The sequence below is a fragment of the Cotesia typhae genome, unplaced genomic scaffold, assembly GCF_013202065.1.
Source record: "Cotesia typhae breed Kobodo isofemale line unplaced genomic scaffold, CoteBio_Ctyphae scaffold_121, whole genome shotgun sequence".
Taxonomy (NCBI): domain Eukaryota; kingdom Metazoa; phylum Arthropoda; class Insecta; order Hymenoptera; family Braconidae; genus Cotesia; species Cotesia typhae.
The window spans coordinates 5665981-5683331 of NW_027423773.1; the positions used below are offsets into that span (position 1 = coordinate 5665981).

Below are 17351 nucleotides of genomic sequence, written 5' to 3' on the forward strand. Positions count from 1 at the left end.
ATCCCTGGTCAATGAGAACAACAATAGAATAATCGAAAGTCTAGAAGTACTGAGAACATATGATTTTTGTGAGATTCAATATCGAGTTAAAGAGATGAAGTACAGATGGTGCTATTCAATAAAGCCCTTTTTTAGCGCGAAAGTGGTAGAATTTTCTTTCAAATCTCACGTAATTTTAGATTCTCTGTCCCCTCCCCCCTGCCCATAGTAAGAAGTTATAATATTCAATCAACACCCCCCTCCCCTTACGTAATTTATAAACGGCCCCATAGTGAATACATCGGGAGGATAGTCAGGGTAGATATTGGTGGCCTTATAACGTCGAAAATGAAAACTCGACATTTGCAAAACGGCATACAATCCATAACTTTCCGATTTTTTTAGCGGGAAGTTAAGAAATATTGTTCCAAAAATTATTTTGGCTTTACCGGCACTATTAATTGAGCACTAATTAGTAACTTTTTTCAATTTCATCAATACCGACTTTAAAGTCGCCTTTCAGCTCTATGATTGCTCGTATCGTTATGTCAGCGGTAATCTACATTAAAAACCGAAGAAAAATTTTTTTGCCCTCCGGGCGAAAAGTGGCAACTTTCGTCCCACTGCGCTAAACAAAGTTGCCGCTTTCTGCCTTCGTCATACAAAAAAAAAGTATACAGCCCTTGGAAGTAAAAAAGAAAACCTCAGATCACATGTTTGTTGACCTCGGCTTCGCCTCGGCCAACAATTACATGTGGTCTGAGGCTTTTATTATTTTCCTTTCCAAGGGGTGTATTATACTATTTCGAACAATCTGTTTTCTTATACAGCCTACACTAATTGAGCACTAAATTATCAAATCATGTGTACCTCTCGCAGCACCTGTATCATAGCTCGGTCACTAACGGTAGACTGCTAGCTTAATTAAAAGTTAGCAGTGTTCTCATTTTTGGTCCGCCTATCACAGCACCAAATATCTTATGAGCACTAAATTAGCATTAAATGAGCACTAACCTCTTCAACACCCTCGTCCGACCTATCCTAGAATACTGCAGCATAATTTGGTCACCACATACTCAAGTACAAGTTAACAGGGTAGAAAGAATACAAAGGAAATTCTGCGAATTTATAACGTACTATATATACACAAGAGGCTCTTACATGACCACAGAAAAAGTTTACAATAAATACAAAATCAATAGTTTACTCAGTCGACGGCATGCGGCTGACATAACGTTCTTCTACAAGGTAATTAACGGCCTAATACTCTCACCAGAGATTCACGAGCAATTCGAGTTCACCAAACCTAGACCAGGGTTAAGAAATACTAGGCTGTTGATTACAACTAAGACCACGAGAAGTTACATTTCCCATGAGCCGAGAAATAGAATTTCCAATCCAGTCAATGAGCACTGCTCAAGTATTAACTTCTTAGAGGACTCTATGGGCACCTTCTACTCCAAGCTTAAAAATACAATATTAATGAACTAACCTACACATAAATTATTTAGACATCTACACGCGGATATAGTTTCTCAAGTTTCATTTGTCATATCTATCCCTTAACATTTATTTTATTTAATTCGAGTTTTCTTTTATTAACGATCTTATAGTGCAATATTAATAATAATAAAAATTGAAAATTTGTATTTATATTATAGCTTAAATCCCCATATGTAAAATTATTTTAAACATATTTATAATAATAATGTAAATAGCCGATTGGCGTTCCGTGTATTAAAAAATAAAAAATAAATATAAATAAATAAATTTTGATCTAGAAAACCAGTGATTCTGCCGACTTGACCTTTCTAGCGTTAAAGACGTCTGGTAGTGTAAATGTTATGTAATATTTTTCATTTTCATTGTGTCTATTGATATAAATTACATGAAATACTAATGGTTATTGAGATTTTGTTTAATTTGTTTTATAAGTTATAAGATTTTTGAAAACATTTTACTATAATTAGATAGCCCAAAACTTGACGGAAATAGTAAGATTTAGTTTCGATTTAATGTACAAATGTCTAGCTCACATTTAAAAGATGACAATTCGTTATTATCATCAAATATTCAATCGCGATTACCCGGAATACGCAATAACCGTTGTAATTTGCGGCATTATAGAACGATGACAATAGAAACACAAAAAATACACAAGGCCAAATTAGCGAAATTTTCATATGATTTAGAGATTTCAAAAATAGATGATTCGAATGTTGCAAGTTTTCTGAAAAAAATTCAATACGAAAGTCGTTCCGACAAAAAATTGTCAAAAAGTTACGTCAATGCAATATACTCGACACTGAAACTGTTGAATCCCTCTCTTACAAGAACTGCAAGCGAAATGGACTTTCCACGGAAAAATCGAAAGTTTTCTTCTGACGAGTACTTGGACACTATTTCAGGTGTTAAAAAAGTAGTTGAACAAATGACGCAATTTACTAAATCATTCAAAAATATCGAAATTCAGAAAGTAGAATCACGAAGAAAGATTGATACGATGATAGCTATAATAATGACTGCTCTAACTAACTTACGTACAACCGAATTATTGCAATTAGAACTAAAACATTTATATCAAATTGCTCAAGGAATTCCTATTACTTTGAAATTATCTTATAATAAAGAACAAATAATTGAAGTCTTGCTAACAGATATATTGACAGAGCACACATTTAAAAATATTATTAACATGGTTCTAAGTCGTGAATTATGGTGCAAGAATAGCTTCAACAGTGAGAGTCAAATCAAACAATCCTGTATAAGACTCATTTCTTGTAAAAACGACACAATTAATAAAACATTTTCTGAATTATACGTGCAGATTAACAATAAGAAGCCAAAATTAACATTAGGATTGAAAAGTGTCCGTTCTCATAATTCAGCACGGATAGTAAATCAAAGAATCCAAGCAATGATGGGTTCAGGTGATCAAACTATTTTTGAATCCAACATCAATAATTTTATAAGAGAAAACAGAACGCCTCATCAAGCATAATTAATAGAATCGTATTATTAATGGATGTGAAAATTATTACTTAATACTGATTTAAGATAAAGAATCAATCCGAACAAAAACAGTTTCACTGTAAAAAATTGCGCCAAGTCCACGTTCATAAAACTCATCTCAATAACATTTGCACTTTACAAAAAACATCAAACTCGATTTAATAATTTTCATTCCCTACAAAAAAAAATACCAAGAAAACGTTATAATGTTGCAAAAATTGAAAAAAAATTTTTTTATTGTACTTGGCGCGCGTCATTAAGTACCCCAAATTTTTTCGGAAGAATTTCAACCCGAAAAAAAAAAGATTTCGCTTGAATTTATGTAATTATGTATAGTTATATATAAACTATAACTATAACTATATACACTAGTCACAAAAATTAAGGGATATAAAAAAAATTCCAAATTTTTTGGTGATTTTCAGCGAGCTGTAACTCCGAGGATAATGATCGCACAGAAAAAAAAAAAAAAAGCAAATTGTAGCTCCAAGTGTCTAGTTTTTAGATATGACCATGAAAATTTTTTGTCATCGTCATGTCTGGAGAAATCCTAAGAAAACTACTGAAAAAAATTTTTCGAAATTTTTTTCGTCTTAAAAAGGTCTACGGGCTTCAAAAAATTTTTTCGATTGTTTCGTTTAAAAGCTCTTTTAGTAAATTTAATACCCTTTAATTTGACGTAATCAAAAAGCCTGTACGATAATTTGCCGCGGAGTTATCGTCAATCAAAGCAAAAAGTTTTTTTGAATTTGGAAATCAATAACTCTGGAAATAATGACCGTATAGGAAATCGAAGGAGGGTTTTGAAAACTACACAATATTCTCTATAAGAAAACGTAAACCGCTTTTGAAGAAAAAAATTTTTTTGAATTGAAAACTCGGACTGAAAAAAGACAAAAATTCGCATAATTAAGGATATTTGGATAACTTGGTATAACTTTGGATAAAATGGATGAACGAAGGATATCGTTGGTAATTTTTAACTTCAAAGTGTCCCCTAAAATCCCTAAGAAATTCAAAGCGCTGCGATTTTTTGTTCATAGTGCCCAGAAGCTTCAAATTCTGTGTTTTCGCAAAAATCACCATTATGAGCAATTTTGTGATTTTTATTCATTTTTCCATTGAAAAAATTTTTTTCAAAATTCTTTATTTTTCGATCAAAGAGATTGATTTTTCAAGAAATTTGAAAAAAAAAAAAATTTTCAATTTTTTCGAAAATTTTTTTATCAAAAATTTTTTTTTTTTAATTTTTTTTTTTATCGTCTTCAGAATGCTTCACTATTGTCAAAAAAATTAACTCAATTTTTTTCTGTCCGCTACAACTGCCTTAGTTTTAAATCTCATTTTAAAAATTCAATAAAAACAAATTGATATACCCCCGCGGAGTTCGGCTTTTCCTCACACAAAACTTGAATTTTACATTTTCTTTTTAGCCTAAATTCCTTACGTGAATTTTATGTAAGCTTTTCTTTGATAAGCACCTTTTGATATGCCTCGTCGACATTTAGCTGCCACAGATGTGGCTCGCATTGTTACCCTCCTTCAAGAGGGCTACAGTCAGGTGGAAGTAGCAGCTTCTATGGGAGTGAGCCAGTCCGTTATCAGTCGGGCCTATGCCCGATTTAACGCGACTCAAAGTTACGATCGTCGTCCGGGTCAAGGTAGACTACGAATCACTACCGAGCGTGATGATCGAGCTATCATTCGAGAAGCTCGTCGAAACCCTACTGCGCATGCCCACACGATCGCTCATCAATTTCGCAATCGTCGACAACGTCCTCCCCAACAACACATATCGGCATCGACGGTTCGAAATCGCTTTCGAGAGCAAGGACTACGCGCTAGACGCGCAAATCGCGTGCCTATGCTCACTCCACGACATCGCCGAGCCCGATTGGCCTATGCTCATGATCATCACCATTGGGGTCGTAGACAGTGGACCAGTGTATTATGGACTGACGAATCTCGATTTTGTCTTCATGGCAGCGATAGACGATCTCTCGTTTGGCGCCGTCGTGGAGAACGAGATCGGGATGGTTTTACGAGACCAGTTACAGCTTTCAATGGTGGATCAGTCATGGTGTGGGCAGGCGTGTCCTTCAATACCAGAACCCCGTTGGTCATCGTTCGTGGGACGTTGACTGCCGATAGGTACGTCGACGAAATTCTGAAGCCACACGTCCTGCCTATGCGCACACGCATGGGGGCAAGACGGTTCATTTTGATGCAGGATAATGCTCGTCCTCACACTGCAGTTCGTACGCGAACTTTTCTCCGCGCCAACAACGTAACAACGCTTAATCATCCAGCGATGAGTCCTGATTTGAACCCAATTGAGCATGTTTGGGACATGCTTGGGCGTCGATTGCGGCGAGACTATCCGCAACTGCACAATCTTCATCAGTTGACTCAAGCGTTGTTACGTTGTTGGCAAGGAATTTCGCAACGTGATATTCGACGATGCATCAACATGCAAGAGCGTTTACGAGCTGTGATTCGGAACAGAGGTGGCAATACACGGTACTGAGCAGTTACTGCCGTGCGTACAGAGGTCATTCGGCAGCTGCAAACAGACAAACACGCAGACAAAGACACACACACACACACACACGTGAGTGTGTGAGAAGCGTAAATCCGACCGAGCAACCGTCACGTGGTACGCTTTGGGTAACGCTAATGCCGGCGGTAAAACAACAGTCGAAAAAATTGAGAAAATTTCGAAAAAATTTTCGAAAAAATTGAAATTTTTTTTTCAAATTTCTTGAAAAATCAATCTCTTTGATCGAAAAAATAAAGAATTTTGAAAAAAAAATTGTTTCAATGGAAAAATGAATAAAAATCACAAAATTGCTCATAATGGTGATTTTTGCGAAAACACAGAATTTGAAGCTTCTGGGCACTACGAACAAAAAATCGCAGCGCTTTGAATTTCTTAGGGATTTTAGGGGACACTTTGAAGTTAAAAATTACCAACGATATCCTTCGTTCATCCATTTTATCCAAAGTTATACCAAGTTATCCAAATATCCTTAATTATGCGAATTTTTGTCTTTTTTCAGTCCGAGTTTTCAATTCAAAAAAATTTTTTCTTCAAAAGCGGTTTACGTTTTCTTATAGAGAATATTGTGTAGTTTTTAAAACCCTCCTTCGATTTCCTATACGGTCATTATTTCCAGAGTTATTAATTTCCAAAGTCAAAAAAAACCTTTTTGCTTTGATTGACGATAACTCCGCGGCAAATTATCGTACAGGCTTTTTGATTACGTCAAATTAAAGGGTATTAAATTTACTAAAAGAACTTTTAAATGAAACAATCGAAAAAATTTTTTTGAAGCCCGTAGACCTTTTTTAAGACGAAAAAAAATTTCGAAAAATTTTTTTTCAGTAGTTTTCTTAGGATTTCTCCAGACCTGACGATGACAAAAAATTTTCATGGTCATATCTAAAAACTAGACACTTGGAGCTACAATTTGCTTTTTTTTTTTTTTCTGTGCGATCATTTTCCTCGGAGTTACAGCTCGCTGAAAATCACCAAAAAATTTGGAATTTTTTTTATATCCCTTAATTTTTGTGACTAGTGTAAAATATTGTCAACAATTTTCTGATCATTTTATCAATTATAAAAATTCGACACGAGTCGAAATAGTCAAATTTATTTGCTAGAACATTCGCTAGTCAAGTCTTTGCTTGACCTTGGGTATTGGAATTTATGCGACACACAACTGACGCTTGACGAAAATTCCACGAATAAAAATTTGTCTAATTTTCTCAATGACAAGGATCAATCAATTTTACTCAGTTAATTATTGAAAAATTAGTTTAATGAATTTTCTTAGATGTTAGTTAATTGATTGAAAACTTTTAGATATTAAAACTTTCCCCGCAAGGTCGATTAAGTGATCCTCGGGTGTAAACCCCCATGAAAATCACTAATCCAAAAACTAGCAAATGTTCTACGATTTAATTATTGAATAAAATTTAAGAAAAGAAGAGGAATGATAGACCGAGTACAAACCGCGGTCTATTTTCCACCCACGGAATGAAATAATGTACCTGGGTAATTGTCTTACTACGTCCACGATGTCTGTCTACCGTAGTGAGTCCTCCAGGTACCGGTTGTTAGATTCTTTTTCACTCCGGGGAATTGTCCTCACTCTAAGTTCAGTTTTTCCTGTAACAGAACTAACGTTAGAAACCTTGTCTAAAAGATTGGAAAGACAATCTTAAAAATCATCGCAGCGTTCCGAAAATTCACGTGCGAAAAAATAATTACCTGCTGCTTTGTTGAGTAGTGACCGGTGCGGCTGACTATCAAACCTCTTCTGATTTTGTCACTCTCCGACTCCCGAGCACTTACCCAATCCACCCCCCCCTTCTCTTAATTACTAAACGAAAAACCCCGAAGATCAGGGCGCGCCAGTGCTGAGTCGACTAATTATCGATCTCTGGCGACTTATCGATTTAGGGTAATTTACCCTGTTACAAACTCAAAATTTCTAGAACCTGTTTAACTGAAAAATATTCTTTGGTTTGTAACGTCTAATCAGCCCATTATACCTCCCAAACACTTCGAGAGTTGAAAGTGTTGGGGACCCATTTTGCCCCCCCCCCTACCCATATAAATTATTTAAACTATTATCTAGGATGTCACAATTGATAACGTCTGGCGGAATCTACGACACAGTGTGAACTTGAGTGATGTCGGTGTCTAAGTTGAACGACATCTATGATTCAAGGTCCACATTGTCTTAAAGTTATGTATTTAATTACATAGTATCTATTTATTGAGTATGAGATTATATCAGCAATTATCTGGGATGTCGCAGTCGATGTTGTATGATGTAATCTACGAGACAGTGTGAACTTGAGTGATGTCGGTGCCTAAGTTGAACGACAACTGTGATTCAAGCCCCGATTGTCTCAAAGATTCATTCAATGAAATAGTATCTATTTATAAAGTATAAGATTATTTAAACAATTAGCTAGGATGTCGCAGTCGGTGTCGTATGACGTAATCTATGAGACAGTGTGAACTTGAGTGATGTCGGTGTCTAAGTTGAATGACATCTATGATTCAAGGTCCACATTATCTTAAAGTTATGTATTTAATTAAATAGTATCTATTTATGAAGTATAAGATCATCTAAACAATTATCTAGGACAGGGTAGGCGAACCTTTATGCATCAACGTGCCATTTTTTCTAAAAAATGTTTAATGGGGTCATTGGCGTGCCATCAAATAATTTTGACTTTCGGATTATTTGGAGAATAACAATAATAAATACTATCAAAACTCTTTATGAAATAAAGTAAACAAAACAGGTACATTTTGGAATGTTTTTATTACACGCATAAATTAAATTATTGTAAAATTAGTGTGACTTCTGTTGCTGCAGATTAGATGACAAATAATTTATGTCAGGGTTATAAGATGTTACTTTTAGCAAAATGCATGCTGAACTGGATTCATCTGTCAAACGATTTCTAAATGAGTTTTTAATGTTATTCATCTCTGAAAACAATGACTCGCAGGCATAGGTAGATGAAAACATTGTTAAAATAGCATGAGCCAGCTTCTTCAAACAGTTAAATGTGTCTCGTAACGCATTCCATGTTTCCAGAATTTTGTTATTAGCATTTTTACTTAAATTACTTGTCAATCTTTCAGTTTCAATTAATTCCAACTCTTTCCTTGTTTCAATAAATTTTTGAATCCATATTGAACTAGATTGGAAATCAATTAGCTGCATTTCAAATTCTTCAATATCCAACCAATCTAATTGAGAGAAGTTCAGTTTATGAAATGACGTCACATCAGAGTACATAATAAACTTGAGTATTTCCGACAATTCTTTGAACTGAGAAAATCTCCCTGAAAATTCCTTGATTAAAGAATCGATCACAGCAATCAATTCTTCAGTAAATTTATCTTTGTCTGCTGTCTCGTGAATATCAAAATCATTGATATATTTTTTCAAGTTTGGAAAATACTTGTAGTTTCTTGTGATAATATCGTTTCTGAAAATTTGCAGTTTAGGCTCAAAAGCGCGAATGAGATCTATCATGACAATAATTGTTTTGTTTGTCCCTTGAAGCTTTACGTTTAATGTATTTAAATGTTGGCATATGTCTGCAAGAAACATCAATTTTGAAAGCCACATGACGTCCAACAACTGTGGGTATTGTTCAATTTTTCCCTCATTTTGCAAAAACAGTCTGATTTCTACCAAGCAATCAATAAATCTTTCAAGTACATTCCCGCGACTCAACCAGCGAACATTATTATACATCAGTAAGCCATTATACATTGAGTTGACTTCATCCAACAAAGCATCAAATTTTCGCTTGTTTAAAGCCTGTGACGAGATGAGGTTGACTATTTTTGTAACTACCGCCATTATATTATCAAGGGATATTAAACCACTCTTAGCACACAAGGCTTGTTGGTGAATGATGCAGTGGAATTCAAGAATCGGATGTCCTACGTCTGTTTGAAATAAACTTATGAAACCATTTTTTTACCCACCATACTTGGAGCACCATCAGTTGTTACAGAAACAATTTTTTTTATATAAATTTCTTTTTCAGCAAGCGAATTTTTAACTGCCGTGCAAATATCTGTTCCCTTTGTAGTTATTAGCAACGATTTTATCGCAATTAATTCGTCCTTGATGACGTTTCCTACGCAATACCGAGCAAAAACAGCTAAACGTGCAGATTTAGTGACGTCAGTGCTTTCGTCAAGACATAGCGATATAAAAGAAGCATCGTTAATGTCAATTTTTTGTTGATCTGTTATATTTTCGGCCAGTTTTAAGATTCTTTCTTTTATTGTGTTTCTTGATAGAGGAGTATCTTTGATGCGCTGAATTATCTTATCTTTATTATCGAAATCATCAAAAAGAGAGGGCGCGCATGCTAACCAGGCTTCCTTCAAAAACTCGCCTTCTTTAAAAGGTTTACTATGCCGAGCAATGACATTTGCAGCCGCATAACTTGCCGCGCTCATATGACAATTTTTGCAAACAAATTTAATCATAGATGTTGACTGTTTGTTTCTGTTATTCAATGCACTTGCAATTAATTCTTTTTGCTCTGCTTCGCTTTTTTGACTAACAGATTTGTGATTTGTTTCAAAATGCCGTTTAACAGACAATGTTCTACATACCACTGTTCCAGAACATAAAACACCCACCGCTTTGTCACCTTTACTAATCATGCCATATTTCTCAGTCCACCAAGTTTGAAATTCTCTGATACACTTACTATCTTGCACTTTTTGTTTTTTTTGCGGAACTGGCCCTATTAAATATTAGTTTAAAATCATAAAAATCACTCGAATAAACTTTCAAATACAATTATGTCAACAAAACTCACTATTACTTTATTTATGCGTAAGCAAACAATGTGTCATACGCAATTGAAACCCACGACCTAATAAAAACAAAACAAACGAGCGCCGCGCAGCTCTTCCTGCCTGCCGCCGCACCGCCCCCACCCCGCGCACTGAACACTCCCCGTAGCGTAGGATCACTCGCGTCGCGTTCGATCGTCATAAAATACCTACTTTACACATGTTTTATGATCGGCGACGTGCCCAAAATATTGTGTCACGTGCCATTGGTTCGCCTACCCTGATCTAGGATGTCGCAGTCGATGTCGTGCGACGTAATCTATGAGATAGTGTGAACTCGAGTGATGTCGGTGTCTACGTCGAATGACATCATTTATTACTCTGTTTTTGAGTGTCTTAAAATGATTTTTTCCTGGTTATTCCCATTTAATTAGACAATTTTAACTACATAATGTAATAAATCTGAAAGTCGCAAATAATGTCGTACGACAAAGGTCCGATACTATCTGAGCTAGTGAGTTATTGAATTTTTATTATTTACACGGCTCAAGATTTATTCTCAACGTTCCGACTTACGAAATATTTATTAGATTGAAGTTACCTTGAAATGATTATTTGATTATAGGTTGTTCCAAAACTATTAGTACGACGTCGTAGTGATGCTCACTACGACGTCACAGTCATCCACCAGGGCAATTATTATTGAAACTCGATGACACTTTATCCCAGCTCATAGGAAATATAAATTATCGATATTTGATTAAAAAATATGACAAAATGTTCAAATGATTGAAATAAAAGTGAATTCCAACATTATCCACTCAAATACTAATAATTCTCAAAGAGAAAGCAACTATACTGATTTCCAGAAAAACACTACAATTATGACTGAAACGTCAAAGAAGGCAAAAATAATTTTAAATCAAATTTTTCCCAGCGAATCTAGTATCAAAATTAATGATATCGTGCGGAACTATCAGAAAATCATTTCTGAAATCGAAGATGATATTAAAAATATTTATAAAATAGATGATCAAAATTTCATAATATATAATTATCCTCAAAAGAAGAAAGTAACTTTTAAAAGATTTACAGAAACAATCTTAAATATATTTTTTTATTGATAACGTTGAACCTGACGGAAATTGTTTCTTTCGAACGATTGCCGAACTGATTTTTAACGATAAAGAAAGGTTTCATGAAATTAAAATTTTTATAATAAGTCACAATTTAATAAACTCTAATTTATATCGATAATCCGGTTAATCTAGACCTAAAAATGAGAGCGAAAGTAAATAAGTTATTTGTTATCCGTTCGACTAACGTGGAACAAAGTGACAACAGTTTGATTTATTAATTTATTGCTTGCTAGACAAGATGTCAGCTTGCTTAAATTAATTTTGATTTAGTGATAATTTCTAATGCTGATTTGAAGTTACAAGCTTTATGAATATCAAGGAAGCGAGTGATGGTAACCACAGTTTTGTCGCCAAGTTGAAAATATCTCACGAAAGAAAATTTACAGCAGTACCAAAAGACGAGAAGTTGCAGCTCATCGAGGGATTGCTCATAAAAATTATAAGAACTCCAGTTAAATATTCTTCGGGACTGCGGCATCAGCCAGACCTCATGTCGGCTGAAGATCACCGCCATTTGGTGCTTGGTCGCAATCGATAGTTTTTAAAAATGAAATTTATAATCAAAATTAGAGAAATTATAAAACAATTAATAAATACTACCAGGACCTATTTCGGGTTGTTAATTAATTCATTAAGACGAAATAATTAGTCCGCGATAGATTATAGACTAGAACACATAGGCCATTCCGAGTTAATTATACCAGAAACGTATTTTGAATTATTAATCTCAGATTTCAATATTATATGTAAAATCGATTATTGGTAGTTGTGTAATTAATAATTTGGCCTAAGCCAGTAAAAATAAAATTGAGTAAATCGTCGAACTGAATTATTTAAAACAAAAATGAATTTAACATTAGAGAATCACGCGGTAAATTATTTAGCGAACTATTTAATAATTTGTTATAATTAAAAATAGAATGAGGATCAGGAAATCATCGTTAATTTAATCGAGTAATTAAATTAATTAGAAACGTATATAAATTCATTAGTTGCAAAATTGTTAGAAAATATAAACATCAAAATTTACTATAAAAACTTACGACCTTAAGAGATTCGGCCATTTGTCACACGATGAAACTCATCATAGAATCTTCTCAAGTTCAAAAATAAAATTTCTCGGCTTACACTGGAAATATCTTTTGTTAAAATCTCACGTTTACGAAGAAAATAAAGTTTAGTAAAATTTATCGCTAATGAATAAATTGAATCAAATCAATATAATTTAGATTAGTCAATAATGATTGAAACGACGCAAAATTGACTCAATTATCGGAATTTTATTAATTAACTTTGACTAAAATAAATGGATTAAAATTTGTTTTGTGAATTCTCGGACTCAACAAAATTAGGATCGATTCAAGATACGAAGAACTCTTGTATTAAATATTTATTGTTGTAATATTAAAAACACAGCATTAATTTAGTAATTCGGAAAATGTCAATTAGAAATTAAGAATGGATAATTAGGAAATAAGAATGGAAATCAATTGATCATTCGGAAAACTTATTGTTAATATTGGAAATGGAAGATAGTGTGGTTGTGTACGCGTAAAGAGTCTACCTCGGTTTCATGGTATACTCCTCTAGCTTCGGGGTAGATCTCTTGGAGTAACGTGAGGTCGAGCGCGAAGTCGATAGAGTAGCGTGAGGGTCCACTGCTCAGCGGGCACTGCAGCCACGTGAGGGTCCAGCTGGACAGCGCAAATTATACCGTATGAGAGTAAGATGTTAATGTGTTTTATTCTATGAAATTTTATTAATTGTTGTATTGGCCATTATTTCAACTATAGAAAGGATTGGATGAATATTTAATTTTGTAAAACGAATTTCTCTGTTAGAGTTTCGGTTTCTTTCAGCAATCTCTCACGACCCTGACCTATGATTCCATGTTCTGGTCCAGTTCTGGATACTAAGTCGAAAAATCCAGTGGCGTTCTTAATAAATAAAAGGGGCGATCAATGAGCGAACGACATCCCGTTTCAGACTTTTGAGCTCGAATAGCTCAAAATAACACCTAAATTATATTTTTGAGCTTGAAGAGCTCAAAAACATTATCAGTGCAATTTTAAGCGCCTAGGTATAGATTTAGCGGGATGTTGCAGGGATGGCCTTTAAGGCTAACCGTTTTCCTAATTTTTTTTTTTTTTTGGAACGAAGTTTGAATATTTATTAAAAGTGATTAGAATTCCAAGTTCCTAAAATAATGCACATAATAAGAGACAAACTCAAAAACTCGTTACAAATATTGGATCAAATTCAGTAGATCATTTCAAATTATCAGACAATTTGAGACAAAACGACTTAGCTGCTCTGAAGAATGTCAGTTCACTAAAAAAATATGTTATTAAAGTTACAATTTGAAATGTGAAGAAATCAAAGAGATAAAACTTTCGTTACATGTTTATTCCATGTGATCTGAGACATTTCTAACTTTACAGCCCTAGGTATGTAATCTTAATATATATAAATCTCCTGTCACGATGCTTGTCCGCGATGGATTTCTAAACTACTTAACCGATTTTAGTTATTTATTCTTTTAAATGTGTGTTTTTTTCCAACTTGAGAGATAGGATAGTTTTCATTTCAATTCATGGTCGCAATATTTATTAATTGGCAATAAAATGATTACTTATGTTGATTAATGTTATTAATTGTAAGTTTCATAAGTCTGAAACAGATGGCGCCTTACAGTTAACTGTAGTACTGCCTGACATAAATATATCATATGGCGGTACGTTTTAATTCAAATTTTCTCAGTGTTTTGCACGTTTTCTAAATCATTCAGCCACAGCAAGGCGTGGCTGAGTCGCTAGTACACCATAAATATTTATAACCAGCTGATAAACCTAGAAATAAAACGTTTCAAACATAATGGACATAATGTTGATAAAGACATTATTGGCATTATTATATTTTCTGAGAAATGTATTGTTCTATATCAACCAAAAGCACAAATACAAATCCTTCACTGTCACCAGCAACACATTTTTTAAAAACTGTTTCCTTTTTATAGAATGCGAACACTGAGTAATGCAATACTGTATGTTACAAAAACTTAAATAGAAAATCGTAAGTCATTACTAATTAAAAGTTGTGACAAAATTTGCACACATCTTAATAAAATAACTCGTGCTTCTTACATATCATTGATAAATTTTGATACGTAGTAATTAAATGAGAATTTATTTATCAAGCTAATTGATTCGTTGATCAAAAAATAGCTATAAGAATATCATAACTAGTTCATTAAAAAATCTAGTTGCTATCTATTTTCTTAAACGAATTAACATCATCTAATCTTAATTTGTCAGAAACAATCAGTATCGTATATTTTGTTTAGTAAACTGTATGAGAATAACGAAAAAAAAATATATTTATTTCCAACTGTAATTACTGGAATCAATTCTATATTGCTTACAGAATATTTGAACTTGCTTAGCCCAGTATTACTTATTTCGAAATCCAATGAATACGTCAAAGTTTCAAAAAATTTTAGAAGTCCACAATCACAACAACAGTGGCCTATCATTTAACGATGTTGAACGATATTCCGGAATTGACTACTCAAGTATACTTCTCTCTCACGTTATATTTCCTCAGTATCAAATGATTGATTATTCTTCTAATCGGAATACAGACCTATCAATCAGAGCAAAAGGATATCAATTCGTCCGGGATCCAATATTTGTATTAATTGACGGTCACCGAATTCGATATATGATTCATGTTTACCAAAATAATGTCACATCTGGAATCGAAAACTTAACAAACTTTATCGATGGAGATGAAACCCCAACAAGATCAAACAAGCTTCTCTTATCGTGGATACAAAATTTGCCATCGAACGGTCTTTATATTTTCGAAATTATATTAAACAATAACTTAATTAACATTATCGATTGCTATCTTTTCAGTAATGTATTTTTGGGTCACCAAACTTATGAGTGGCGTCTAACAATACTTAATAGCAAACTTATATATCACACTAATGTAATAGCATCAAAACCATATCCAGACATAGATTTAGAGGAAAAAGTATTAATTGCTAAAAAAAATAACGTTATTATTAGAGCACTTCAATGCAATGCCTCTCAAAGGTTTGACTATATTCTAGGTGGCAATCGCTATAATATTGCTCCGTACAAATTTGCGATAATTGGATGTCATATTGATAAATTTAATAAATGTCGTTACGTTGTACTAGGAAGACATTGTGGAACATTACAAGTTTGTTCATTGATCAAATTGTCATCAGCCAAAGCAACCACCATAAACGAACTTACAGTAATAGAAAAAAAAACGATTAATCACAATAAATTCAGTAGATTTTGTTGGTACTGTAGATATCCTATTGAGGGTTCAATCAACTACTATCGAACGCCTGTAATTGTTCTATGTAACATACGTCGTACTGGTTATATCTCAATAATGAGTATCCCAAATCATCGATTACAATTGTCAATGAATATCAAGTTTTACGAAAATATGACTCATCAAAATTCGAGTGACAGACGCAGAATTTTAGAGGACTTCATTAGAATGAAATTGAAATACTTGAATGAATCTTATACACTATGGTTATTTCAGAACATTGATGGATATCCCGCAATTTTTAAATTTGGTATTTTGTCCAGTCAATTATCACCCAAAAGTTCTAGAAGAAACTTTAATGACTACGAAAGAGAATCAGTTAATTTTACCCATAAAAAGAAATCAATACCTGATAAGGCACCCACACTAGATGTTCTTATGATTCATGATTTTTTAGAGGAACAATCAGCATTGTAATTAAATTTTTAAGGAACAAAAACAAGTTTTTTGCACTAGCATAATGACTTCGAATGATAAAAAGGGCCATTAGACATCCGAAGTAAAAGTAAATTTCAGTTTATTTAATTTCTGTGATCAAAACAACTGCAAAAATAAAAGTGCTGGAAAATGATGCTCAGATTGATATTTTTAAATTAAGAGAAATATGTAAATTGAAACGCGATTTCGTAGCTTCCATCTGCATTTTACGAAAATTAAAGATCCCGACGCGTTCAAAAATTATTTTAAAACAATTAGGAAAACGATTGACCGTAAAGGCCATCTCTGCAACTACTCGCTAATTCCGTCAATACATGGCCATTTTTTTGAGCTTAATCTGTATGTGATTTTAAGCTCTTCGAGCTCAAAAAATCACCTATTCTGTGCTTTTGCGCTCTTTGAGCTTAAAAGTCTGATAGAAGTTTCATAGAACACTATTATATTCGATTTTTAAACCGCAATTACTTTTGAATGAATGAACCGATTGTTACGCAGTTGGCGGCATTCTACGCAGTTTTTTAAGCCTCATATAGAATTTTTAAGTATTATTTTATCAAACTGTAAATTTCGGAGTAACTCCAAAAAAACACTTTTTTTGGTTTTCTTTCGTTCACGATGTCTATCCAACGAAACAACCGATTTTGACCGGATTGGCGGCGATCGACGTGGTTTATCAAGGTTAAAAGCTAATTTGATTTTGCAATCGATCGGTTAAGCCGTTTAATAGTTGTTCCAAAAAAATCACTTCTGAAAAAATTTTTTTTTTGCTCGACGGGCAGAAAGCGTCAACTTTCGGCCCGCTGCGCTAAATGAAGTTGCCACTTTCTGCCTTCGTCGAGCAAAAAAATAGCATACACACCTCAGGAAGTAAATAAGAAAGCCTCAGATCACATGTTTGTTATCAACAATTACATGTGATCTGAGACATTTTTTACTTTACTTCCCTCGGTGTGTAATATACTATTAATAACGGGGTGAAAGTAATAACTTCCCGTGTTTTAAAAATCTTCGATTTTTTTAGCTGGAAAAAGGAGTGAGAAGTAGTAAAGTAATAT

The 17351-nt window shown here is 33.7% G+C and overlaps 2 protein-coding genes across 2 annotated transcripts; one reads left to right on the plus strand and one right to left on the minus strand.

Annotated features, from left to right (window-relative positions):
• Nucleotides 1-1814: 1814 nt before the first annotated feature.
• Nucleotides 1815-3228, plus strand: LOC141533613 (uncharacterized). The gene has a single exon (XM_074252597.1). The coding sequence runs from the start codon at nucleotides 2003-2005 to the stop codon at nucleotides 2978-2980; it is 978 nt and encodes a 325-aa protein (XP_074108698.1). The 5' UTR covers nucleotides 1815-2002; the 3' UTR covers nucleotides 2981-3228.
• A 5135-nt stretch (nucleotides 3229-8363) lies between these two features.
• On the minus strand, nucleotides 8364-9389 carry LOC141533895 (general transcription factor II-I repeat domain-containing protein 2A-like). The gene has a single exon (XM_074252988.1). It carries the CDS (start codon nucleotides 9387-9389, stop codon nucleotides 8364-8366), a length of 1026 nt encoding a protein of 341 aa, XP_074109089.1.
• Nucleotides 9390-17351: the final 7962 nt, after the last annotated feature.